Source organism: Salmo salar, unplaced genomic scaffold (assembly GCF_965601325.2).
Source record: "Salmo salar unplaced genomic scaffold, fSalSal1 ptg000615l, whole genome shotgun sequence".
Lineage (NCBI taxonomy): Eukaryota > Metazoa > Chordata > Actinopteri > Salmoniformes > Salmonidae > Salmo > Salmo salar.
In genome coordinates this window covers 334,805-362,371 of record NW_027675441.1, presented here as the reverse complement: position 1 = coordinate 362,371, position 27,567 = coordinate 334,805, and the positions used below count along the sequence as shown (strand labels likewise).

Below are 27,567 nucleotides of genomic sequence, written 5' to 3'. Positions count from 1 at the left end.
TACAGTTTAACCAGCTCAGCTATAGACTACACCAGCATGACTAGTATCTATGTGGACCCTACTACAGTTTAACCAGCTCAGCTATAGACTACACCAGCATGACTAGTATCTATGTGGACCCTACTACAGTTTAACCAGCTCAGCTATAGACTACACCAGCATGACTAGTATCTATGTGGACCCTACTACAGTTTAACCAGCTCAGCTATAGACTACACCAGCATGACTAGTATCTATGTGGACCCTACTACAGTTTAACCAGCTCAGCTATAGACTACACCAGCATGACTAGTATCTATGTGGACCCTACTACAGTTTAACCAGCTCAGCTATAGACTACACCAGCATGACTAGTATCTATGTGGACCCTACTACAGTTTAACCAGCTCAGCTATAGACTACACCAGCATGACTAGTATCTATGTGGACCCTACCACAGTTTAACCAGCTCAGCTATAGACTACACCAGCATGACTAGTATCTATGTGGACCCTACCACAGTTTAACCAGCTCAGCTATAGACTACACCAGCATGACTAGTATCTATGTGGACCCTACTACAGTTTAACCAGCTCAGCTATAGACTACACCAGCATGACTAGTATCTATGTGGACCCTACTACAGTTTAACCAGCTCAGCTATAGACTACACCAGCATGACTAGTATCTATGTGGACCCTACTACAGTTTAACCAGCTCAGCTATAGACTACACCAGCATGACTAGTATCTATGTGGACCCTACTACAGTTTAACCAGCTCAGCTACAGACTACACCAGCACGACTAGTATCTATGTGGACCCTACTACGGTTTAACCAGCTCAGCTACAGACTACACCAGCATGACTAGTATCTATGTGGACCCTACTACAGTTTAACCAGCTCAGCTATAGACTACACCAGCACGACTAGTATCTATGTGGACCCTACTACGGTTTAACCAGCTCAGCTATAGACTACACCAGCACGACTAGTATCTATGTGGACCCTACTACGGTTTAACCAGCTCAGCTACAGACTACACCAGCACGACTAGTATCTATGTGGACCCTACTACAGTTTAACCAGCTCAGCTACAGACTACACCAGCACGACTAGTATCTATGTGGACCCTACTACAGTTTAACCAGCTCAGCTATAGACTACACCAGCACGACTAGTATCTATGTGGACCCTACTACGGTTTAACCAGCTCAGCTATAGACTACACCAGCACGACTAGTATCTATGTGGACCCTACTACAGTTTAACCAGCTCAGCTATAGACTACACCAGCACGACTAGTATCTATGTGGACCCTACTACAGTTTAACCAGCTCAGCTATAGACTACACCAGCATGACTAGTATCTATGTGGACCCTACTACAGTTTAACCAGCTCAGCTATAGACTACACCAGCATGACTAGTATCTATGTGGACCCTACTACAGTTTAACCAGCTCAGCTATAGACTACACCAGCATGACTAGTATCTATGTGGACCCTACTACAGTTTAACCAGCTCAGCTATAGACTACACCAGCATGACTAGTATCTATGTGGACCCTACTACAGTTTAACCAGCTCAGCTATAGACTACACCAGCATGACTAGTATCTATGTGGACCCTACTACAGTTTAACCAGCTCAGCTATAGACTACACCAGCATGACTAGTATCTATGTGGACCCTACTACAGTTTAACCAGCTCAGCTATAGACTACACCAGCATGACTAGTATCTATGTGGACCCTACTACAGTTTAACCAGCTCAGCTATAGACTACACCAGCATGACTAGTATCTATGTGGACCCTACTACAGTTTAACCAGCTCAGCTATAGACTACACCAGCATGACTAGTATCTATGTGGACCCTACTACAGTTTAACCAGCTCAGCTATAGACTACACCAGCATGACTAGTATCTATGTGGACCCTACTACAGTTTAACCAGCTCAGCTATAGACTACACCAGCATGACTAGTATCTATGTGGACCCTACTACAGTTTAACCAGCTCAGCTATAGACTACACCAGCATGACTAGTATCTATGTGGACCCTACTACAGTTTAACCAGCTCAGCTATAGACTACACCAGCATGACTAGTATCTATGTGGACCCTACTACAGTTTAACCAGCTCAGCTATAGACTACACCAGCATGACTAGTATCTATGTGGACCCTACTACAGTTTAACCAGCTCAGCTATAGACTACACCAGCATGACTAGTATCTATGTGGACCCTACTACAGTTTAACCAGCTCAGCTATAGACTACACCAGCATGACTAGTATCTATGTGGACCCTACTACAGTTTAACCAGCTCAGCTATAGACTACACCAGCATGACTAGTATCTATGTGGACCCTACTACAGTTTAACCAGCTCAGCTATAGACTACACCAGCATGACTAGTATCTATGTGGACCCTACTACAGTTTAACCAGCTCAGCTATAGACTACACCAGCATGACTAGTATCTATGTGGACCCTACTACAGTTTAACCAGCTCAGCTATAGACTACACCAGCATGACTAGTATCTATGTGGACCCTACTACAGTTTAACCAGCTCAGCTATAGACTACACCAGCATGACTAGTATCTATGTGGACCCTACTACAGTTTAACCAGCTCAGCTATAGACTACACCAGCATGACTAGTATCTATGTGGACCCTACTACAGTTTAACCAGCTCAGCTATAGACTACACCAGCATGACTAGTATCTATGTGGACCCTACTACAGTTTAACCAGCTCAGCTATAGACTACACCAGCATGACTAGTATCTATGTGGACCCTACTACAGTTTAACCAGCTCAGCTACAGACTACACCAGCATGACTAGTATCTATGTGGACCCTACTACAGTTTAACCAGCTCAGCTATAGACTACACCAGCATGACTAGTATCTATGTGGACCCTACTACAGTTTAACCAGCTCAGCTATAGACTACACCAGCACGACTAGTATCTATGTGGACCCTACTACAGTTTAACCAGCTCAGCTATAGACTACACCAGCATGACTAGTATCTATGTGGACCCTACTACAGTTTAACCAGCTCAGCTATAGACTACACCAGCACGACTAGTATCTATGTGGACCCTACTACAGTTTAACCAGCTCAGCTATAGACTACACCAGCACGACTAGTATCTATGTGGACCCTACTACAGTTTAACCAGCTCAGCTATAGACTACACCAGCATGACTAGTATCTATGTGGACCCTACTACAGTTTAACCAGCTCAGCTATAGACTACACCAGCATGACTAGTATCTATGTGGACCCTACTACAGTTTAACCAGCTCAGCTATAGACTACACCAGCATGACTAGTATCTATGTGGACCCTACTACAGTTTAACCAGCTCAGCTATAGACTACACCAGCATGACTAGTATCTATGTGGACCCTACTACAGTTTAACCAGCTCAGCTATAGACTACACCAGCATGACTAGTATCTATGTGGACCCTACTACAGTTTAACCAGCTCAGCTATAGACTACACCAGCATGACTAGTATCTATGTGGACCCTACTACAGTTTAACCAGCTCAGCTATAGACTACACCAGCATGACTAGTATCTATGTGGACCCTACTACAGTTTAACCAGCTCAGCTATAGACTACACCAGCATGACTAGTATCTATGTGGACCCTACTACAGTTTAACCAGCTCAGCTATAGACTACACCAGCATGACTAGTATCTATGTGGACCCTACTACAGTTTAACCAGCTCAGCTATAGACTACACCAGCATGACTAGTATCTATGTGGACCCTACTACAGTTTAACCAGCTCAGCTATAGACTACACCAGCATGACTAGTATCTATGTGGACCCTACTACAGTTTAACCAGCTCAGCTATAGACTACACCAGCATGACTAGTATCTATGTGGACCCTACTACAGTTTAACCAGCTCAGCTATAGACTACACCAGCATGACTAGTATCTATGTGGACCCTACTACAGTTTAACCAGCTCAGCTATAGACTACACCAGCATGACTAGTATCTATGTGGACCCTACTACAGTTTAACCAGCTCAGCTATAGACTACACCAGCATGACTAGTATCTATGTGGACCCTACTACAGTTTAACCAGCTCAGCTATAGACTACACCAGCATGACTAGTATCTATGTGGACCCTACTACAGTTTAACCAGCTCAGCTATAGACTACACCAGCATGACTAGTATCTATGTGGACCCTACTACGGTTTAACCAGCTCAGCTATAGACTACACCAGCATGACTAGTATCTATGTGGACCCTACTACAGTTTAACCAGCTCAGCTATAGACTACACCAGCATGACTAGTATCTATGTGGACCCTACTACAGTTTAACCAGCTCAGCTATAGACTACACCAGCGTGACTAGTATCTATGTGGACCCTACTACAGTTTAACCAGCTCAGCTATAGACTACACCAGCATGACTAGTATCTATGTGGACCCTACTACAGTTTAACCAGCTCAGCTATAGACTACACCAGCATGACTAGTATCTATGTGGACCCTACTACAGTTTAACCAGCTCAGCTATAGACTACACCAGCATGACTAGTATCTATGTGGACCCTACTACAGTTTAACCAGCTCAGCTATAGACTACACCAGCATGACTAGTATCTATGTGGACCCTACTACAGTTTAACCAGCTCAGCTATAGACTACACCAGCATGACTAGTATCTATGTGGACCCTACTACAGTTTAACCAGCTCAGCTATAGACTACACCAGCATGACTAGTATCTATGTGGACCCTACTACAGTTTAACCAGCTCAGCTATAGACTACACCAGCATGACTAGTATCTATGTGGACCCTACTACAGTTTAACCAGCTCAGCTATAGACTACACCAGCATGACTAGTATCTATGTGGACCCTACTACAGTTTAACCAGCTCAGCTATAGACTACACCAGCATGACTAGTATCTATGTGGACCCTACTACAGTTTAACCAGCTCAGCTATAGACTACACCAGCATGACTAGTATCTATGTGGACCCTACTACAGTTTAACCAGCTCAGCAGTACCATAGACCCTAAACCCAGGATAGAGGGGCTGAGTGAATGTGGTCTGGACTCTGTGGAGGAGGGTCATTGTGTCAGAGACACTGTAGAAGGACAGAGTACCTGCCTTGTGATCCAGGTACACTCCTACTCTGGAGGACTGAGGGTCTGATACTTTAGTCTCAACATTATTGTGTATGAAACAATAATCACCTCTACAGCACAGTAAACTCCAGGACTTGTTATTGTATCCAAATATATTATCTCTCTCTGTTCTGCTGATGTCTTTATATGAGACTGCTGTATCAACAACACCACTCCACTCCACCTCCCAGTAACAGCGTCCAGACAGACCCTCTCTACACAGAACCTGGACTATGTTGGTGAATCTGTCTGGATGGTCAGGATATGGTTGGACTTGGTCTGTACAGGTCACCTTTCTGTTCCCTTCAGACAGAGAGAGGTGTGTGTGTGCTGTGTTTAGGTCCAGTGTGAGCTGACAGGAATCTGGGAGAAGAGCAGAGACCAATGAGGGGAGTCAGAACAATAAGTTAAGTCAGATACTGTATCTACCCTGTCTTTGATTAGAGCACAGCAGAGATCAAATCAGAGAAATATGAGGAGTCAGATAGATACCCAGTCTTTGATTAGATCTACTATTGCTATATATTTCTAGAGGGATTGTTAGGAGTGGCAGTAAAAAGAGACTGTTAGTTACTTCACAATAAAGAGACTCACATTGTAACAACTGTTCTCTGGTCTTGGGCTCTGGAGGCAGAACAACCTCCACTATATTCACTACAGACACACAAACACATTGACAGAGAGAGGGAATGTTATCATCATACCATATTCCACATGTATATGACTAGTAGGGAACTTTCAATGGTCTAAAGTTGATGTTCTGATTGTTTTCAACACACCTGTAGTGGAGATCTTGGTCCATTCTCCTTTAAGGAAGTCTTCTAGTTTCTCTCTCAGTTCAGACACAGTCTTACTCACATCTCCAAAGTACTGAAGAGGACGGACAACGATGCTGGGTAAGTCTGAAGATACACTGATACTGGAGAGAGACTGATAACTCTGGAGAGAGAGAGACAGAGAGAGAGAGAGAGAGAGAGAGAGACAGAGAGGAGACGAGAGAGAGACAGAGAGAGAGCAGAGAGAGACAGAGAGAGAGACAGAGAGACAGAGACAGAGAGAGACAGAGAGAGAGAGACAGAGAGAGAGAGACGAGAGAGAGAGGGACAGAGAGAGAGAGAGAGAGAGAGAGGGACACAGACAGAGAGAGGGACAGAGACAGAGAGAGGGACAGAGACAGAGAGAGGGACAGAGAGAGAGAGCGAGCGAGCGCGAGAGGGACAAGAGAGAGAGAGAGCGAGCGAGAGGGACAGAGAGAGAGAGGGACAGAGAGAGAGCGAGAGAGAGAGCGACAGAGAGAGGGACAGAGACAGAGAGAGGGACAGAGAGAGAGAGAGAGAGAGAGAGAGGACAGTGAGGAGAGAGAGAGAGAGAGAGAGAGAAGAGAGAGGACAGAGAGAGAGAGAGAGAGAGAGAGGAGAGAGAGAGAGAGAGAGAGAGAGGGAGAGAGAGAGAGAGAGAGAGGGACAGAGAGACAGAGAGAGAGACAGAGAGAGAGAGAGAGAGAGGGACAGAGAGAGAGCGAGAGGGACAGAGAGAGAGAGAGAGAGGGACAGAGAGAGAGAGCGAGGGACAGAGAGAGAGAGAGAGGGACAGAGAGCGAGAGAGAGGGACAGAGAGAGAGAGCGGGACAGAGACAGAGAGAGGGGGACAGAGAGAGAGAGAGGGACGGAGACAGAGAGAGGGACGGGGACAGAGCGAGAGAGAGAGAGAGAGAGAGACAGAGACAGAGAGAGAGGGAGAGAGAGAGAGAGAGAGAGAGAGAGAGAGACAGAGAGAGAGAGACAGAGAGAGAGAGAGAGAGAGGGGGGGACAGAGCGAGAGAGAGAGGGACAGAGAGAGCGGGACAGAGAGAGAGAGAGAGAGAGAGCGAGGAGGAGAGAGAGAGGGACAGAGAGAGAGGAGAGAGGACAGAGAGAGCGAGAGAGAGACAGAGAGAGAGACAGAGCGAGAGAGAGAGAGAGGGACAGAGAGAGAGAGAGAGGGACAGAGCGAGAGAGAGAGAGAGGGAGGAGAGAGAGAGAGAGAGGACAGAGAGAGAGAGGGACAGAGAGAGAGAGAGGGACAGAGACAGAGAGAGGGACAGAGACAGAGAGAGCGAGAGAGCGAGAGAGGGGAACAGACAGGACATGATTGAGATGAATAGTTTCACATGAAGTTAATTTCATATCACATGTAACAAGACAGTTTAGTTACCTGGAGGAAATGGATGTGATCCTCTGTGTGTGAGAGCTGCTCCAGCTCAGTGCTTCTCTTCCTCAGCTCAGCTATCTCCTGCTTCAGTTGCTCCAGGACTCCTTCAGCTTGACTCACTTGATCCTTCTCTTGGGCTCTGATCAGCTCCTTCACCTCAGAGCTCCTTCTCTCAATGGAGCGGATCAGCTCAGTAAAGATCTGATCACTGTCCTCCACTGCTGCCTGTGCAGAGCGCTGTTAAGAGAGAGAGAGAGAGAGAGAGAGAGAGAGGGACAGAGAGAGAGAGAGAGAGAGAGAGAGAGAGAGAGAGAGAGAGAGAGACAGAGAGAGAGAGGGGGACAGAGAGAGAGAGGGGGACAGAGAGAGAGAGGGGGACAGAGAGAGAGAGGGGGACAGAGAGAGAGAGAGAGAGAGGGACAGAGAGAGAGAGAGAGAGAGAGAGGGACAGAGAGAGAGAGAGAGAGAGAGGGACAGAGAGAGAGAGAGAGAGAGAGAGAGAGACAGAGAGAGAGAGGGGGACAGAGAGAGAGAGGGGGACAGAGAGAGAGAGAGAGAGAGAGAGGGACAGAGAGATAGCAGTTAGTTAATACTAGTACCCCCTGTCACTGATGCCCCTTCCCTCCCGCTAAGCCCACCTCCGTCACGGTACAGTAGCCTACTGTGCTGCTTTGAGTCAGATTACGCTCGCCACCACGGCCTCTCCAGGTCCACCTTACCTCCGTGATCAGTGGTTCCTCCCATCCGCACGGCCCTGGCACCACCAGCACCCCCTCCTCTCGTGTGGGTGACTGCAGCAGTCTGTCCAGGCCCTGTGTAACTGCTGCGTTGTTGTCTGTGTCACCCTGCTTTGCTATTGAGTCTCTGGCCAGGCCGCATGTTGTAAATGAGAACTGCTGTTCCAGCCACTAGCCCACCTCAGGTTTCCATAAATGGCACTTGTCTCAACATGGCCTCCCTGGTTAATTTACCACTAAAGGACCTGTTCTCAGGACAATGGGCCGACCTCAGAGTTGACAGGTAAAGGACTCTGTTGTCTCTGGCCGACCTGGTTAACTAAGGACTTGTTAACTCCACTGGTCCCCAGGAGGCCGTCGGTGTAATATAGGACTTGTTCTCAACTGGCCTGCCTGGTTAAATAAAGGTTTCATTAAAAAGTCTGGCAATAACTTAACTTTTCATTAATTAGACAGACTCCTCTAAATAATAAATATAATAAAATAACAAAAAAAAACAGTTAAATGCTAAGTACTATACATAGGTTTTATTTAAAAAATAACAATAGAACCTATTTAGTACTATAATGGTATTTACTAACATAATATTATTACTATAATAGTTTCTAAAGGGGTTGTAGGCTACCCTACCCTAGAATTAGGGTTCAGGATAAAACAGGTTATACGTAGGGTTAGAGTTTCTGTACAGCACTTTGTGACATCTGCTGATGTAAAAAGGTCTTTATAAATACGTTAGATTGATTGTTAGGTTCAGGGTATTTAAAGAGATAAACTGTATGGGTTTATATCTCTCTTGCTCCTCCCTGTGGTCTTCTGTGGGAACTACATACCTCATTCACCACACTTGATAGGCTCATAATCTGAGGTAGCAACTGAGTCAGAGCTACAAATCAATGATCTCCACCTATCCATTAGGTTTACAACTCAGTGAACCTGCGCAGCATTCTCTCTATTTGATGTCTACGAACCAACAGATTTCAACGATTATCATATTACCCAGCAGCCATTTAGAAACAAATAAAAAAAGGTTAGTTCTTTTTATTCTTTTTTTCTGACTGTTTAAATCGGCCACATTTTGAAAAAGAGAACAGGGACATGCGATTTGTTGATAATTTACACTTTTCTATATATAAAAAATATAGATATACAGTTAACCATGACCAGAACATGTTTAACGTTTGAAGGCTTTGCGCCAACCATCCCTGTAGGTCACTACAATCTATAACCAGGTGAACAGTGAGCTTCCTCACCAAGTAGCTGTAACCTAGTTAATAATAAGTTATCTGAGGTAAACCTACAAGGATAGTTAATAATAAGTTACCTGAGGTAAACCTAAAAGGTTAACTCGGGCTGGAAGAGAATTACTTCAAAACCACAGCAAACAGCTGGGACATATATAATATTATATATATAATATTATATCACTGGGCTCCTCTGTGCTAACAAACCCTGTGTACCACCCCTCCCCTGTTTAACCTTGAATTTCGTTCAGAAAAACACTTCCACATTTAGCAAAACGAACCAACTCTTTACGGATCTGTTCGGTGGTAATAAACGGAGGCAGATTAGACACCACTACTCTTGTCGAAATCAGCACCAACACAACCCCTCACATAAATCATACTGGTAACTAGCCGGGCAACAAGACTCACCTTTTACATTACCACAACCACCGCCTTGTTCATTCTGGATACAGAGTGTATATGTTCTTCTCCCACCTGTTCACCGACCAGGATCAATAATTCCTCCACACCATTCTCCACAACGCACCTGAAGAGACAGCGTTTCTTCTCCACTCGGTTGAGGACATCAAACTACCCTACTCCCTCCTCAACTCTAACCGATAAACAGTGGAAACCAATAAACAAACCCTCCCACCATGACAAAATACATTTGGAAAATAGGCAAAAGAATAGCTGCACTCTTCACGAACGACAAAACCTCACGTTACCAACTTCTTCTTCTTCTATGGTATAATGGCGGTCCTCAAACCAACGTTAAAGGAGCGTGGCGCCTCCTACTGTGCTGGAGTGTGTTCAATCACGGTTTACACCATTTCTAAATCCTCCTACCTAACTCAGTACTTCTGAGAAAATAAAAAAGATCCCTACTAACTTCTAATAGACCCTCCCCCATCCCCCAAATCCCTTCCAACCCCCATCCAACCTCAATGACCCTACACTTCAATCTTTCCCTCTCTTCAACATCCTTACAACAATATAACAACACATGCTCCACCGTTTCATTGACAATACCCTCCAGACACAAACCATTCACATGCTGCCAACCAGATGGAAGGACCAGTTCAATGTACAATGTCCTAAACACAATCGAGGAAACACCACCTCTTCCTTCCTAATCTGACCTTTGAACCTTGGTCCACCGACCTTTCTTTGGAGGGCATATAAATGCCGTCCCTTGTGCTCAGAGTCCCATCTCTTCTGCCACACATCTATCAAAATGGCTCTGATCTCACATTTGTCCTCACCTCTACCCAGTGGAACATTAATATATATTATATCTTGTTTTAAAGTTATTTTAGCTAACTAGTCTACAATTTCATTCCATTCCACACCTGAATGTGCTGGGACCCAGCAGAATCTCACTACTAGACCCATTCTCTCAATTCTCCATAATAACATTAACACCTCCAATAGTAGGTCACTCCTAATAGATTTACCAGATGATAAACTATTCAATACAGACAGAGAATCTGAGGATACTATAATTCTAACAGGCTGTACGTCCTCCACCCACTGGAGGACAACTATTATCACCAACAGTTCAACTGAGTACACTGACAGTTCATCTGTTAGTCTTCTACATATCTGCACATCACATTCAGGAAGGTAAACACCTGCTCCTGTGGGCCCACTATCTGGGCCCTTGGATCCATCTGTGAAAAGAGGTAAAAAAAGCATAACAACTTCTACCAATGTAATTGTCAACCAGTTTCCCTTTATCACTGACTTCTGACCCAATCTTTTCCTTTTGTCTACCAAGGTTAGATCAACAACAGGATCTGGGAGTAACCATGGAGGAACATCCCCTATCACCACAGAAAGGGCCAACCTCCAACTCCCTGAAACTACTCTCATCAGCAAGCTTTCCAACTGTCCAACCAAAACCACTGCCTTGTCTACTAGTATATTCCCAACAGTCATCCAGAACAGTAGCAGTGGGATGCTCAACCTCACAGCCTTTCAACCCAATAAGCTAATGACAATTTATTACGTCGTATATCCAAAGGCATCTCACCTGCCTCAACTGGACTATAATATAAATCCATGATATTATGGGATACAAAATGGGAAAAGGGGAAATTATGATAATACTAAAAAACACCCTTCTAACTAACCCTACACTCATTAAAAACCCACTACCCCCATTCCACTACTTTGACCCTATCTGCTCCTGCACCAGGCCAACTAACCCTACACTCATTAAAACCCACTACCCCATTCCACTACTTTGACCCTATCTGCTCCTGCACCAGGCCAACTAACCCTACACTCATTAAAACCCACTACCCCCATTCCACTACTTTGACCCTATCTGCTCCTGCACCAGGCCAACTAACCCTACACTCATTAAAACCCACTACCCCATTCCACTACTTTGACCCAATCTGCTCCTGCACCAGGCCAACTAACCCTACACTCATTAAAACCCACTACCCCATTCCACTACTTTGACCCTATCTGCTCCTGCACCAGGCCAACTAACCCTACACTCATTAAAACCCACTACCCCCATTCCACTACTTTGACCCTATCTGCTCCTGCACCAGGCCAACTAACCCTACACTCATTAAAACCCACTACCCCATTCCACTACTTTGACCCTATCTGCTCCTGCACCATGCTACCTAACCCTACACTCATTAAAACCCACTACCCCATTCCACTACTTTGACCATATCTGCTCCTGCACCAGGCCAACTAACCCTACACTCATTAAAACCCACTACCCCATTCCACTACTTTGACCCTATCTGCTCCTGCACCAGGCCAACTAACCCTACACTCATTAAAACCCACTACCCCATTCCACTACTTTGACCCTATCTGCTGCTGCACCAGGCCAACTAACCCTACACTCATTAAAACCCCACTACCCCCATTCCACTACTTTGACCCTATCTGCTCCAGCACCAGGCCAACTAACCCTACACTCATTAAAACCCACTACCCCATTCCACTACTTTGACCCTATCTGCTCCTGCACCAGGCCAACTAACCCTACACTCATTAAAACCCACTACCCCATTCCACTACTTTGACCCTATCTGCTCCTGCACCAGGCCAACTAACCCTACACTCATTAAAACCCACTACCCCATTCCACTACTTTGACCCTATCTGCTCCTGCACCAGGCCAACTAACCCTACACTCATTAAAACCCACTACCCCATTCCACTACTTTGACCCTATCTGCTCCTGCACCATGCCAACTAACCCTACACTCATTAAAAACCCACTACCCCATTCCACTACTTTGACCCTATCTGCTCCTGCACCAGGCCAACTAACCCTACACTCATTAAAACCCACTACCCCATTCCACTACTTTGACCCTATCTGCTCCTGCACCAGGCCAACTAACCCTACACTCATTAAAACCCACTACCCCATTCCACTACTTTGACCCTATCTGCTGCTGCACCAGGCCAACTAACCCTACACTCATTAAAACCCACTACTCCATTCCACTACTTTGACCCTATCTGCTCCTGCACCAGGCCAACTAACCATACACTCATTAAAACCCACTACCCCATTCCACTACTTTGACCCTATCTGCTCCTGCACCAGGCAAACTAACCCTACACTCATTAAAACCCACTACCCCATTCCACTACTTTGACCCTATCTGCTCCTGCACCAGGCCAACTAACCCTACACTCATTAAAACCCACTACCCCATTCCACTACTTTGACCCTATCTGCTCCTGCACCAGGCCAACTAACCCTACACTCATTAAAACCCACTACCCCATTCCACTACTTTGACCCTATCTGCTCCTGCACCAGGCCAACTAACCCTACACTCATTAAAACCCACTACCCCATTCCACTACTTTGACCCTATCTGCTCCTGCACCAGGCCAACTAACCCTACACTCATTAAAACCCACTACCCCATTCCACTACTTTGACCCTATCTGCTCCTGCACCATGCTACCTAACCCTACACTCATTAAAACCCACTACCCCATTCCACTACTTTGACCCTATCTGCTCCTGCACCAGGCCAACTAACCCTACACTCATTAAAACCCACTACCCCATTCCACTACTTTGACCCTATCTGCTCCTGCACCAGGCCAACTAACCCTACACTCATTAAAACCCACTACCCCATTCCACTACTTTGACCCTATCTGCTCCTGCACCAGGCCAACTAACCCTACACTCATTAAAACCCACTACCCCCATTCCACTACTTTGACCCTATCTGCTCCTGCACCAGGCCAACTAACCCTACACTCATTAAAACCCACTACCCCATTCCACTACTTTGACCCTATCTGCTCCTGCACCAGGCCAACTAACCCTACACTCATTAAAACCCACTACCCCATTCCACTACTTTGACCCTATCTGCTCCTGCACCAGGCCAACTAACCCTACACTCATTAAAACCCACTACCCCATTCCACTACTTTGACCCTATCTGCTGCTGCACCAGGCCAACTAACCCTACACTCATTAAAACCCACTATTCCATATCACTACTTTGACCCTATCTGCTCCTGCACCAGGCCAACTAACCCTACACTCATTAAAACCCACTACCCCATTCCACTACTTTAACCCTATCTGCTCCTGCACCAGGCCAACTAACCCTACACTCATTAAAACCCACTACCCCATTCCACTACTTTGACCCTATCTGCTCCTGCACCAGGCCAACTAACCCTACACTCATTAAAACCCCACTACCCCATTCCACTACTTTGACCCTATCTGCTCCTGCACCAGGCCAACGACCTGGGAGGACGGGACACCACCACTCAACACACCCTGGAACTCTTCTGAAGTCAAATCTAGTATGACCAAATACTTCTCTGCAGCTGCCACCAAAACATATTTTTTTTCTGTGATTTACATTCCATTTCTGCGGTACAGTTGATAACCATTTGCTATGAACACTAAGAAGCCAACCTTACTGAAGCATATATCACTGGTTGGCCCATCCCTCTGTGCTGTCACAGATCTACTACTCACAGGGATCCTCTCAGGACCCCTCAGCCTTGACCCATCCTCCTCTACTTTCTTCACTGCCTCAGCAGTGACAACCTGTTCCCAACAGTGGGGTCAGTGGGATTGGATAGCGGCCCCTCTACCTCTCTCTCTCTCTCTCTCTCTCTGACTGGAGGAGACAGGTGAAATGGTGTGTCTCCTCTGGTCAACAATACTCACCTTGAGAGACTTCACAGCCTGTTGGAGCTCCTTCAGCTCCTTCTCTCTCTCCTGGAATCTCTGCTGGACCTTCTGCTGACTCATCCCCAGCTGCCTCTGTGGAGAATCACTCTTCAATCAGCTATCAAGCTTTATTAGTCCAGTAGATCAATAGTATAGTAATGTGACATAGGGCCCATAGAGAGGAAGGTCTAAAAAATGGATGGTCCATTTACTAAATGATATTTATTTGTTGCTATGTGAATGATTATAGTTTTTATGGTAGGACTACATGTATCAACAGGTTGAGACTGAACTTTGGACTCATAAAAGGGCATTCAGAATGATAATAGTGTTTGACATTATAAAATGGTGATACATCTGGAGAATCTGGGTTAACATATCTATATACTCAAGGTTTGTGTTCATATTTGTTCTGCTGAGGATCTATTTCATTTCAATGATCTCATATTCAAACAGCCTTAGTTCCTACTGTATCTTTAATTCTTTGTTTATCAGACAGTCACCAACAAGTTGTTCTGGTCTTACCTGTTTCTCAGTCCTCTCTGCTGCAGCTGACACTGTATCATGGCCTTTATGTTCATCCATTGTACACATCAGACAGATACACTGCTGATCGGTACGACAGTAAACCTCCAGCAGTTTGTCATGATGAGAGCAGATCTTCTCCTGTAGTTGTGCGGTGGCTTTGACCAGCTTGTGCTTCTTCAAAGCAGGAGATTCATAGTGAGATTGGAGGTGAGTCTCACAGTAATAGGCCAGACACACCAGACAGGACATGAGGGCTTTCTGCTTTCTGGTCCCAGTGCAGACATCACACGCCACATCTCTAGGTCCAGCATAGCACAGAGCAGGAGGGGGAGCAGCCTGGAGTCCTGTCTTCTTCAGTTTCTCCACCAGCTCAGCCAACATGTTATTTTTCCTCAGATTAGGCCTTGGAGTGAAGGTCTCTCTGCACTGAGGACAGCTATAGACCCCTTTCAGAACATCCTGATCCCAGCAGCCGTCAATACAGCTCCTACAGTAACTGTGTCCACAGGGGATGGTGACTGGTTCCTTCAGTAGATCCAGACAGACAGAACAACATAACTGGTCCTGGTCCAGCAGAACTCCCTGTTGAGCCATTGGGACGGTTGTTCACTCTCACACAGACTGACGAGACAGAGACTCAGATCAGTTTCGTTTCCTCAGAAGAGAGTTTGTGAAGGGGGAGGGATTTCCTGGTTCTGCCAGAGGGGTGGGGTTAGAGGGAGGGAGGGGTTAGAGGGAGGGAGGAAGAGAGAGAGGAACTGCATGCAACAGCAAGAGGGAGACAAATAGTTTTGTTCCAATGTTAGAGCCTTTAACATGGAACACATGACATAATGAATCTTAAAATGTGAGTTGTTAGAATATATGAAGGGTAACAGTTTTCTATGAAGTACGTATGTATCATTATTTTAATCACCTTTATAATGCCTTATAAATCAATAAGTCCTGAGGAGGTGTGATATATGGTTATTATACAGAACCACGGCTAAGGGCTGTTCTTAGACAAGACACAACACGGATTGAGAATTATCTAACACTTTCAACAATACAATCACATTTTATTTCATTGGTTTCATACACATATTTATCAGATGTTATTGTGGGTGAAGTGAAATGCTTGTGTTCCTGGTTCCAACAGTGCAGTAATATCTAACAATGCTTGTGTTCCTAGTTCCAACAGTGCAGTAATATCTAACAATGCTTGTGTTCCCAGCTCCAACAGTGCAGTAATATCTAACAATGCTTGTGTTCCTGGTTCCAACAGTGCAGTAATATCTAACAATGCTTGTGTTCCTGGTTCCAACAGTGCAGTAATATCTAACAATGCTTGTGTTCCCAGCTCCAACAGTGCAGTAATATCTAACAATGCTTGTGTTCCCAGCTCCAACAGTGCAGTAATATCTAACAATGCTTGTGTTCCCAGCTCACAGAGGGCAAATCTAAAAAGTCAATGAAAATATTAGGACAAGCAATGATATATATATATATATACACTGTGTACTGTGATGTGATGCATAGACAATTTGGAGTACATCTGTAGTATATCTGAAGAATAGTAGATGTACAGTAGTAGTTATATAGGATGAACCTTGACTAGAATACAGTATATACATATGAAGTGGGCAGCAGTAGTTATATAGGATGAACCATGACTAGAATACAGTATATACATATGAAGTGGACAGCAGTAGTTATATAGGATGAACCATGACTAGAATACAGTATATACATATGAAGTGGACAGCAGTAGTTATATAGGATGAACCAGGACTAGAATACAGTATATACATATGAAGTGGACAGCAGTAGTTATATAGGATGAACCAGGACTAGAATACAGTATATACATATGAAGTGGACAGCAGTAGTTATATAGGATGAACCAGGACTAGAATACAGTATATACATATGAAGTGGACAGCTGTAGTTATATAGGATGAACCAGGACTAGAATACAGTATATACATATGAAGTGGACAGCAGTAGTTATATAGGATGAACCAGGACTAGAATACAGTATATACATATGAAGTGGACAGCAGTAGTTATATAGGATGAACCAGGACTAGAATACAGTATATACATATGAAGTGGGCAGCAGTAGTTATATAGGATGAACCAGGACTAGAATACAGTATATACATATGAAGTGGACAGCAGTAGTTATATAGGATGAACCAGGACTAGAATACAGTATACTGTAGGTTCTCCTGTCTTACTTTCTGTCATGTTGAGATGGGTTAGTTCTTCTTGAGAGAACTAACCCAAAATTAGTCGAAAGGCTAAGGGATTCTCTTCCTGAGAAGAAGCTGACAGCCTTCAAACATAGTGCAAAAAAAGTGGTCCCAAAAAATATGTCAAAATGAATAAAAAAATGATACAGCTGTCTTTAATAAGATCAAACTGAACTAACTGCTATCTTGAAATGTTGAAAAAGTGTTTCTAAATAGCTCAGTCTTATCACTCAATATGAGTCAAAATCTGTCACTTCCAGGACTGCTCATTTTGTCAAAAATGAAAAAATGAAAAAAATAACTACTCACAGCTGTGTTAAAACCTCTTGGGGATAGGGGGCAGTATTGAGGATTTTGAAAAAAATTATGTGCCCATTTTTAACTGCCTCCTACACCAACTCAGAAGCTAGAATATGCATATTATTGTTCAGGTTTGGATAGAAAACACTCTGAATTTTTATAAACTGTTTGAATGGTGTCTGTAAGTATAACAGAACTCATATGGCAGTCAAAACCCTGAGACAAATTCTGACAGGAAGTGGATACCTGATGTGTTGAATTACCTTTAAGCCTATGCCATTGAAACACACAGGGGCTTATTAATCGTTGAGCACTTCCTATGGCTTCCACTAGATGTCACCAGTCTTTACAAAGTGTTTTGAGTCTTATACTGTGAGATCTGACCGAACAAGAGCCTTGGAACGGTGATGGCCGATTAGACTCTGGCGCGCGAGTTCATGTTGGGTACTCTCGTTCCAATACGTTTTAAAAGAGAATGCAATCGTCCGCCTTGAATATTATTCATGTTCTGGTTAAAAAAGGCACTAATGATTTATGCTATACAACGTTCGACATGTTTGAACGAACGTAAATATTTTTTCTCCCTTCTTTCATGAAGAGAAGTCCGGCGGGCTTAGATCATGTGCTAACAACACGGAGCTTTTTGGACATAAATTATGAGCTTTTTCGAACAAAACTACATTTGTTATGGACCTGGGATTCCTGGAAGTGACATCTGATGAAGAGAATCAAAGGTAATGGATTATTTACATAGTATTTTCGATTTTAGATCTCTCCAACATGGCGGTTAGTCTGTATCGCAAAGCGTATTTTTATGGGCGCAGTGCTCAGATTATTGCAAAGTGTGATTTCCCAGTAAGGTTATTTTTAAATCTGGCAATCCGGTTGCGTTCAAGAGATGTAAATCTATAATTCTTTGAATGACAATATAATATTTTACCAATGTTTTCGAATAGTAATTATTTAATTTGTCGTGCTGATTTGACTGGCGGTTATTGGAGGGAAACGATTTCCTCAACATCAACGCCATAGTAAAACGCTGTTTTTGTATATAAATATGAACTTGATAGAACTAAAAATGCATGTATTGTCTAACATAATGTCCTAGGAGTGTCATCTGATGGAGATTGTCAAAGGTTAGTGCATAATTTTAGCTGGTTTTCTGCTTTTGGTGATGCCTGTCTTTGAATTGACAAAACATTACACACAGCTATTGTCAATGTACTCTCCTAACATAATCTAACTTTATGCTTTCGCCGTAAAGCCTTTTTGAAATCGGACAACGTGGTTAGATTAAGGAGATGTTTATCTTTCAAAGGGTGTAAGATAGTTGTATTTTTGAGAAATTTGAATTATGACATTTAATAGTTTTCAAATTTGGCGCTCTTGATATTTCACCTGTTGTTGATAGGGTGTACCAGGGGTGGGACGCATGCGTCCCACATAGCCCCTAGTACATAGAGATTAAAGGAAAAAGCTTCTACCAGTCCGTGGTGAGTAATCCCAGTTCTGATGTCCAGAAGTTATTTTCGGTCGTAAGAGACGGTAGCAGCAACATTATGTACAAAATAAGTTAAAAAATAAGTTACAAACAACACAAAAAAATGAACAAAATAGCACAATTGATTACGGGCATGTAAAACATCAGCCATACTCTTAGGCACCATTTCTGAGATATCTCTTGTTGAAACTGAACAAATTGTGGTACAGCAGGCTGCTCCAAAGCAAGAGAGCTATTAACTAGTGTTGAGCTGTGATGACAAGCCTTTTGTCTTCTGTATTTAAATTAGTCACTAACCAGGAGTGACATGACCTCCATTCCCCTGCTGGGAGGGATTCTAGACCCTCGTTTATGTAGCTCTATTTTAGAACAAGTTATTTCCTTCTTGAATGATTTTCATGACAAATCTACTAAAAAACCCTTGCTGGTCTCAACACAATATCCTCCTTGGCCAGATAACAATTTTCCTTACTAATTCCATTACTTAAATGAACTTCAAAATCGTCTCATGTCCTAGCTGTAGGCTACTTGTTTTAATGGCTCTAACATGCTCTAAGGTTCCAGCTTGTAGAGATGATCTAAAACATGTTTCCCAGCATTCTAAAATGAGTTGAAGAAAATGTGAATAAAAGTTATAAGGTGAAACATCGGAAACCAAACTTCTTAGGAGAGATTAATTTATTGAAAATCCTTTGAAATCAACATCGGAAGACACACTCAATCAGGCGGGGGCACACACTCAATGAAAGTCGAAACTTGAGAGAGTTTTACAAGATCAAGTCAGAAAATTACTTTGTTAGCAAAGGCATAATGGAGATTATGAGCCCCGGCTCTCATATCTGAAACTGTGCTGAGTGGAGGCTACAACTGCCTCGAAAACATCTCAGACATTACACTGGAGCGGAGACTGGCTGATTTCTCACTGTCACCCCTGAGGACACTGTTGATCCAAGGCATGTAGGCAGAGAGCTTCATGTAGACAGCGTATTTCCTCACGGCACAGGCCTTATCGAAGGACAGGATCCCTGCAGCATACACTCTGCCGTCTTTGGGGTCCTGGACTGCCAGGGCACCGCCTGCATCCCCAAAGCACACATTCTCCTGGTACTTGCTGGCTCCAGTACAGAACATGTTGTCGTCTATGGTTGGAGTGCTGCCACCACGGTTGTACTCTGCCTTACAGAAGCTATGCGATGCCACAGGCAATACCAGGTGTTTCAGTGACTCAGCGGGGGTGAAGTGGACCCCCCAACCCCAGCCTGTGATGATGCCTTTCTCCTGGGCTGCCTCAGCCAGGTCCTCACCCCTCTCAGGCAGAGGGATGGGCATCACAGCCTCGCTCAAGGTGAATGGCTCCTTCAGCTGAATCAGAGCCAGGTCGTTGTCCCAGTCTGACACGCTCTGGAAGCCTGGGTGCAGAACCACCTAGAAGGGGAAGGGAATAATTCATAGGACCTTTTTTTTGACGATCTACTGTATTTGTGCTCTAACTACCTATAAGACTGAAAATGATGATGTAGGTGAGAGAGCCCAGTGCAGTTCTGCTTGCTGTAAATACTGAATTGTCTGTATATTGTTTGAAAGAGATGGTAATGGGTATACTAGCTCACCTTTTCTACAGCAACTTCTTTGGAGTCATTGGCTTGGGAGTATCGAGTGATGCCTAGGTACACCTTGGGGATGATTGGTTCTTTCCCCTGGGTGTCCTGCCTACTCTTCCTGACAAACAAGTTCCTGCCAGCGGTCAGGACCCAGCGGTCAGAGATTAGAGCTCCCCCAGCGAAGCCCCCGTTCATGACGTTTTTACTCAGATAGACCATGGCCTGCCAGGGGACATGAGGGGCCAGGGTGCCCCCAACCATACGCCTGAAGCGCAGGTCTGGGCAAGAAACACAACAACATTATTTCTATACAATCTCTATATGGTTAAAACATCCCCAACTCAGCACCACCTAGCACTTACTGCTGTGCAACTCAAACACAACCATAAAAGATTATTGCAGAAAAATGAAATGTGCCTCAATACAATTCCAGCCTTGGTTTTAGTTTGAGTTTGAGTTTGCTAAAATCAACACTATTCACTTGAATACACATAGCATTTGGTAGTAGCTTTCTGGAACCTTTTAGCTTTGACCTGACAAAAGTTCAGTAAATTCATTAATCATCTACTATTATCTAAAAAAAATAAGTGTTGTCATGACTTGAGCCAGACAAGGCTAGCTTTCACAGAATTACCTTGGAGGTCACAATACGCAGAAACCTAGATGAGGATGGAATTAGTGTCATTTCTCTTCTCAAACATTTTCCTGAAACGTTTGATGAGAGGTGGATTTTGAGGAATTTTACTTTTCAAGGCTTTCATGCTCTGTAGATTTTCCTAATGACATATTTTACCATCCAGCTTGGAGGAAGCTGAGACTGAGGATCTCTCCTTCCTTTCCTCCCTGCTTGCCTTCTCTTTGATCCCTGTCATCTCATGTGTGTCGCTGCTGAATCGATTTTTAAGATAATCGGGATAATAGCTGTGAGCCGTGAGACTTAACAAGGTTCTCATTTGAAAGTGATGGTGACATCCTCATTTTGGCCACAGCTACTGTATTCTCCAACAGGCTGAATAGGAACAGCTTGTGTCTGCTCAGCTCAGAGTTGCGTAAGGGGATCCATAGTGAAGATTGGCTTCAGAACATCCGATGAGAGTGACAGTGTAATTGAAATGTGAGTGATATCCTTACACGAACCAGTCACAATGGGCCAGCAAATATAATATGTTTCGGAAATAGACAAATTGCACGTGTGAAAACACACGTGTAATGTGTAAGTCCAATATTTTTGGGCGATATTCTGCATCAATGGTGTCACTAACACCCACCTTAACATAGACATGGGACAAGAAAGGTTGTCAATGATCTTTAAAATGTACATGTTTTTGTTTGAAAACGTTTCATCCCTCTCACTTTGTTGACATTTCAATCTAAATCAGAAAAAGTAAGCCCGTATTGGCATAAGGCAGGGAGTTGGTTATGTGTCAGTTAGACAGATAGCTACCTGAATTGTCTGACATCTCATCAATTGATTTGGTTTTGATTTTGATTTTGATTTTGATTTTGTCCTGTTCCAGACAGACACAGGAGGCCGCGAGGAGCACTACCAGGGATGACCTGCGGACAGAAGGAACACATAAGTACAGTACACACACACAGAGCCAACTGACAGACAGCGCCCAAACACTCACTAGTACCACAACTAACGGTTCCTTTACTTAGGAAGTCTCTGGGCTTGCTTGTTAACCTATATTTAGAAAAGGTCTCTAGCTAAAGCAATTTGAATGTTTTTTGAAAGATTTAAGTAGCTGTGTTTCCCTGCCATTTTACAAAGATCCATTGTCCAAAGACATTTCAGAGATTCATTTGGATTGGTACTGCAATGACAACAATTGCCAGGCGACTAGGGTTTTGTTGAAGAAAGAATATGAAAAGTATAACATACCACATTTTGATGGAAATATCTGTTTATCAGTTTGTATGTTGAGCTGTGTCTCCTCTGTAAAGACGATGTACTCCGTGAGAAGTTATAGGACCAAGGCCTTATATCTGCTGAGGAGAGAACTCACCCCCTGTCTGCCCACCGCTGGGAATTTTGCTGGACACAGCTTCAGTTCTGATTCCCGAAAATCGGAGAGATTGCAAAATCTCTGTTCATGCCAACCCATTATTGGAATCGTGTCCAAACCCTAACCCTGACCCCATCTGGAGCTCAGCCACAGCCAACTAGTATCAGAGAAGACCATCTGAGGGATAAATCATTTCATAGGGTATGAATTATGAAATCAGAACAGGACACAGCACATCTATAATTTGTGCGTCAATTTGGTTTATTGAAAGTAAATGAGGTGCATATAAATGCCGCATCAGAGTGTGTTATTTAAAAAATGTGATACCGTCATAGTTGTTGTTGTTTGTTGTTGACTCACATTTGCTGTTTACGACTCACTTTGGTAACACTGTACTTGACATCCAGCGTCATAAAACATTATGACACAGTCATAACCATGTCATAATATGTCATAACAGCTGACATAACTTGTCATAGCCTGTTATAATATGGTCATAACACTGTTATGACACATATTTGGACCTGTTGTGACATATATTGAGTTATTTTATGGCTGGTTATAACACCTACATAAGAGTGTCAAAACCCACAAAACCTACCACACAAGGCAAACCATTCCATTACACCATAGCCTACATGTCAACAGTATGTTTATGTTATATACAAATGTTTGAAATTGACCATATTCAATTATTGTAGTTGCTCACACATTGATGTCAGACATTTGTTTTTATAAACAAAAACATTTATTTCACCTTTATTTAACCAGGTAGGCCAGTTGAGAACAAGTCCTTTATTTAACCAGGTAGGCCAGTTGAGAACAAGTCCTTTATTTAACCAGGTAGGCCAGTTGAGAACAAGTCCTTTATTTAACCATGTGGGCTAGTTGAGAACAAGTTCTTTATTTAACCAGGTGGGCCAGTTGAGAACAAGTCCTTTATTTAACCATGTGGGCCAGTTGAGAACAAGTCCTTTATTTAACCAGGTGGGCCAGTTGAGAACAAGTCCTTTATTTAACCAGGTAGGCCAGTTGAGAACAAGTCCTTTATTTAACCAGGTGGGCCAGTTGAGAACAAGTCCTTTATTTAACCAGGTAGGCCAGTTGAGAACAAGTCCTTTATTTAACCAGGTAGGCCAGTTGAGAACAAGTTCTCATTTACAACTGCGACCTGGCCAAGATAAAGCAAAGCAGTGCGACACAAACAACAACACAGAGTTACACATGGAATAAACAAACACACAGTCAATAACACAATAAAAAAATCCAGTGTTATTAACACTGGAGTGATAGATGTGCAGATGATGATGTGCAAGTAGAAATACTGGTGTGCAAAAGAACAAAAAAAGTAAATAAAACAATATGGGGATGGGTTGGCGCCCCCCCCTTGGGTTGTGCCATGGCGGAGATCTTTGTGGGCTATACTCGGCCTTGTCTTCGGACGGTGAGTTGGTGGTTGTAGACATCCCTCTAGTGGTGTGGGGGCTGTGCTTTGGCAAAGTGGGTGGGGTTATATCCTGCCTGTTTGGCCCTGTCCGGGGGTATCATCGGATGGGGCCACAGTGTCTTCTGATCCCTCCTGTCTCAGCCTCCAGTATTTATGCTGCAGTAGTTTATGTGTCGGGGGGCTAGGGTCAGTCTGTTACATCTGGAGTATTCTCTTGTCTTATCCGGTGTCCTGTGTGAATGTAAATATGCTCTCTCTAATTCTCTCTTTCTCTCTTTCTTTCTTTCTCTCGGAGGACCTGAGCCCTAGGACCATGCCTCAGGACTACCTGGTATGATGACTCCTTGCTGTCCCCAGTCCACCTGGCCATGCTGCTGCTCCAGTTTCAACTGTTCTGCCTGCGGCTACGGAACCCTGACCTGTTCACCGGACGTACTTGTTGCACCCTCGACAACTACAATGATTATTATTATCTGACCATGCTGGTCATTTATGAACATTTTAACATCTTGACCATGTTCTGTTATAATATCCACCCGGCACAGCCAGAAGAGGACTGGCCACCCCTCATATCCTGGTTCCTCTCTAGGTTTCTTCCTAGGTTTTTGGCCATTCTAGGGAGTTTTTCCTAGGGAGTTTCTCCTAGCCACCGTGCTTCTTTCACATGCATTGCTTGCTGTTTGGGGTTTTAGGCTGGGTTTCTGTACAGCACTTTGAGATTTCAGCTGATGTACGAAGGGCTATATAAATACATTTGATTTGATTTGATTTGTAGGTAGTTGGATGGGCTATTTACAGATGGGCTGTGTACAGCTGCAATGATCGGTAAGCTGCTCAGATAGCTGATGCTTGAAGTTAGTCAGGGAGATATACCGTTGAAGTCGGAGGTTTACATACACCTTACCCAAATACATTTAAACTCAGTTTTTCACAATTCCTGACATTTAATTCTAGTAAAAGTTCCCTGTCTTAGGTCAGTTAGGATCACCACTTTATTTTAAGAATGTGAAATGCCAGAATAATAGTAGAGAGAATGATTTATTTCAGCTTTTATTTCTTTCATCGCATTCCCAGTGGGTCAGAAGTTTGCATACACTCAATTAGTATTTGGTAGCATTGCCTTTAAATTGTTTAACTTGGGTCAAAGGTTTTGGGTAGCCTTCCTCAAGCTTCCCACAATATGTTGGGTGAATTTTGGCCCATTCCTCCTGGCAGAGCTGGTGTAACTGAGTCAGATTTGTAGGCCTCCTTGCACACACACGCTTTTTCAGTTCTGCCCACAGATTTTCTATCGGATTGAGGTCAGGGCTTTGTGATCGCCACTCCAATACATTAACTTTGTTGTCCTTAAGCCATTTTGCCACAACATTGGAAGTATGTTTGGGGTCATTGTCCATTTGGAAGACCCATTTGAGACCAAGCTTTATAACTTCCTGACTGATGTCTTGAGATGTTGCTTCAATATGTCCACATAATTTTCCTACCTCATGATGCCATCTATTTTGTGAAGTGCACCAGTCCCTCCTGCAGCAAAGCACCCCCACAACATGATGCTACCACCCCCGTGCTTCACGGTTGGGATGGTGTTCTTCGGCTTGCAAGCCTCCCACTTTTTCCTCCAAACAGAACGATGGTCATTATGGCCAAACAGTTCTATTTTTGTTTCATCAGATCAGAGGACATTTCTCCAAAAAGTATGATCTTTGTCCCCATGTGCAGTTGCAAACTGTAGTCTGGCTTTTTTTATGGTGGTTTTGGAGCAGTGGCTTCTTCCTTGCTGAGCGGCCTTCCTTTCTGAGTGGCCTTATGTTGATATAGGACTCGTTTTACTGTGGATATAGATACTTTTGTACCTGTTTCCTCCAACATCTTCACAAGGTCCTTTGCTGTTGTTCTGGGATTGATTTGCACTTTTTGCACCAAAGTACGTTCATCTCTAGGAGATTTTCACCAAAGTTGATTTGTCACGTGCGCTGAATACAGTGAAATGCTTACTTACAGGCTCTAACCAATAGTGCATAAAAGGTATTAGGTGAGCAACAGGTAAGTAAAGAAATAAAACAACAGTAAAAAGACAGGCTATATACAGTAGCGAGGCTATAAAAGTAGCGAGGCTACATACAGACACCGGTTAGTCAGGCTGATTGAGGTAGTATGTACATGTAGATATGGTTAAAGTGACTATGCATATATGATGAACAGAGAGTAGCAGTAGCGTAAAAGAGGGGTTGGCGGGTGGTGGGTGGGACACAATGCAGATAGTCCGGGTAGCCATTTGATTACCTGTTCAGGAGTCTTATGGCTTGGGGGTAAAAACTGTTGAGAAGCCTTTTTGTCCTAGACTTGGCACTCCGGTACCGCTTGCCATGCGGTAGTAGAGAGAACAGTCTATGACTGGGGTGGCTGGGGTCTTTGACAATTTTTAGGCCCTTCCTCTGACATTGCCTGGTGTAGAGGTCCTGGATGGCAGGCAGCTTAGCCCCAGTGATGTACTGGGCCGTATGCACTACCCTCTGTAGTGCCTTGCGGTCAGAGGCCGAGTAGTTGCCATACCAGGCAGTGATGCAACCAGTCAGGATGCTATCGATGTTGCAGCTGTAGAACCTTTTGAGAATCTCAGGACCCATATCAAATCTTTTTAGTTTCCTGAGGGGGAATAGGCTTTGTCGTGCCCTCTTCACGACTGTCATGGTGTGTTTGGATCATTCTAGTTTGTTGTTGATGTGGACACCAAGGAACTTGAAGCTCTCAACCTGCTCCACTACAGCCCCGTTGATGAGAATGGGGGCGTGCTCGGTCCTCCTTTTCCTGTGGTCCACAATCATCTCCTTAGTCTTGGTTACGTTGAGGGATAGGTTGTTATTCTGGCACCACCTGGCTAGGTCTCTGACCTCCTCCCTATAGGCTATCTCGTCGTTGTCGGTGATCAGGCCTACCACTGTTGTGTCGACTGCAAACTTAACCTCTATGGGCTAGGCGGGACGAATTCGTCCCACCTACGTAACAGCCACTTGAAGCCTGTGGCGCGATTTTCAAAACCTTAAAAATCCTATTACTTCAATTTCTCAAACATATGACTATTTTACAGCTATTTAAAGACAAGACTCTCGTTAATCTAACCACACTGTCCGATTTCAAAAAGGCTTTACAACGAAAGCAAAACATTAGATTATGTCAGCAGAGTACCAAGCCAGAAATAATCAGACACCCATTTTTCAAGCTAGCATATAATGTCACCAAAACCCAGAAGACAGCTAAATGCAGCACTCACCTTCGATGATCTTCATCAGATGACAACCCTAGGACATTATGTTATACAATACATGCATGTTTTGTTCAATCAAGTTCATATTTATATCAAAAACCAGCTTTTTACATTAGCATGTGACGTTCAGAACTAGCAAACTTCCGGGGAATTCGCTAA

At 43.8% G+C, this 27,567-nt stretch overlaps 2 protein-coding genes across 2 annotated transcripts; both read right to left on the bottom strand.

The window, feature by feature from the left end:
* Positions 1–4,890: 4,890 nt before the first annotated feature.
* LOC145876882 (tripartite motif-containing protein 16-like) lies at positions 4,891–15,672 on the bottom strand. Its single transcript, XM_082972222.1, has 6 exons — positions 15,049–15,672; positions 14,521–14,616; positions 7,361–7,594; positions 5,947–6,106; positions 5,762–5,821; positions 4,891–5,530 (listed from the first exon to the last, which is right to left on the bottom strand). Exons 1-6 carry the CDS (start codon positions 15,643–15,645, stop codon positions 5,022–5,024), a joined length of 1,656 nt encoding a protein of 551 aa, XP_082828348.1. The 5' UTR covers positions 15,646–15,672; the 3' UTR covers positions 4,891–5,021.
* Positions 15,673–19,746: 4,074 nt separating this feature from the next.
* On the bottom strand, positions 19,747–22,709 carry LOC123733398 (haptoglobin). The gene is made up of 4 exons (XM_082972221.1): positions 22,573–22,709; positions 22,132–22,244; positions 20,697–20,965; positions 19,747–20,511 (listed from the first exon to the last, which is right to left on the bottom strand). Exons 1-4 carry the CDS (start codon positions 22,575–22,577, stop codon positions 19,948–19,950), a joined length of 951 nt encoding a protein of 316 aa, XP_082828347.1. The 5' UTR covers positions 22,578–22,709; the 3' UTR covers positions 19,747–19,947.
* Between the last annotated feature and the right edge of the window lie 4,858 nt (positions 22,710–27,567).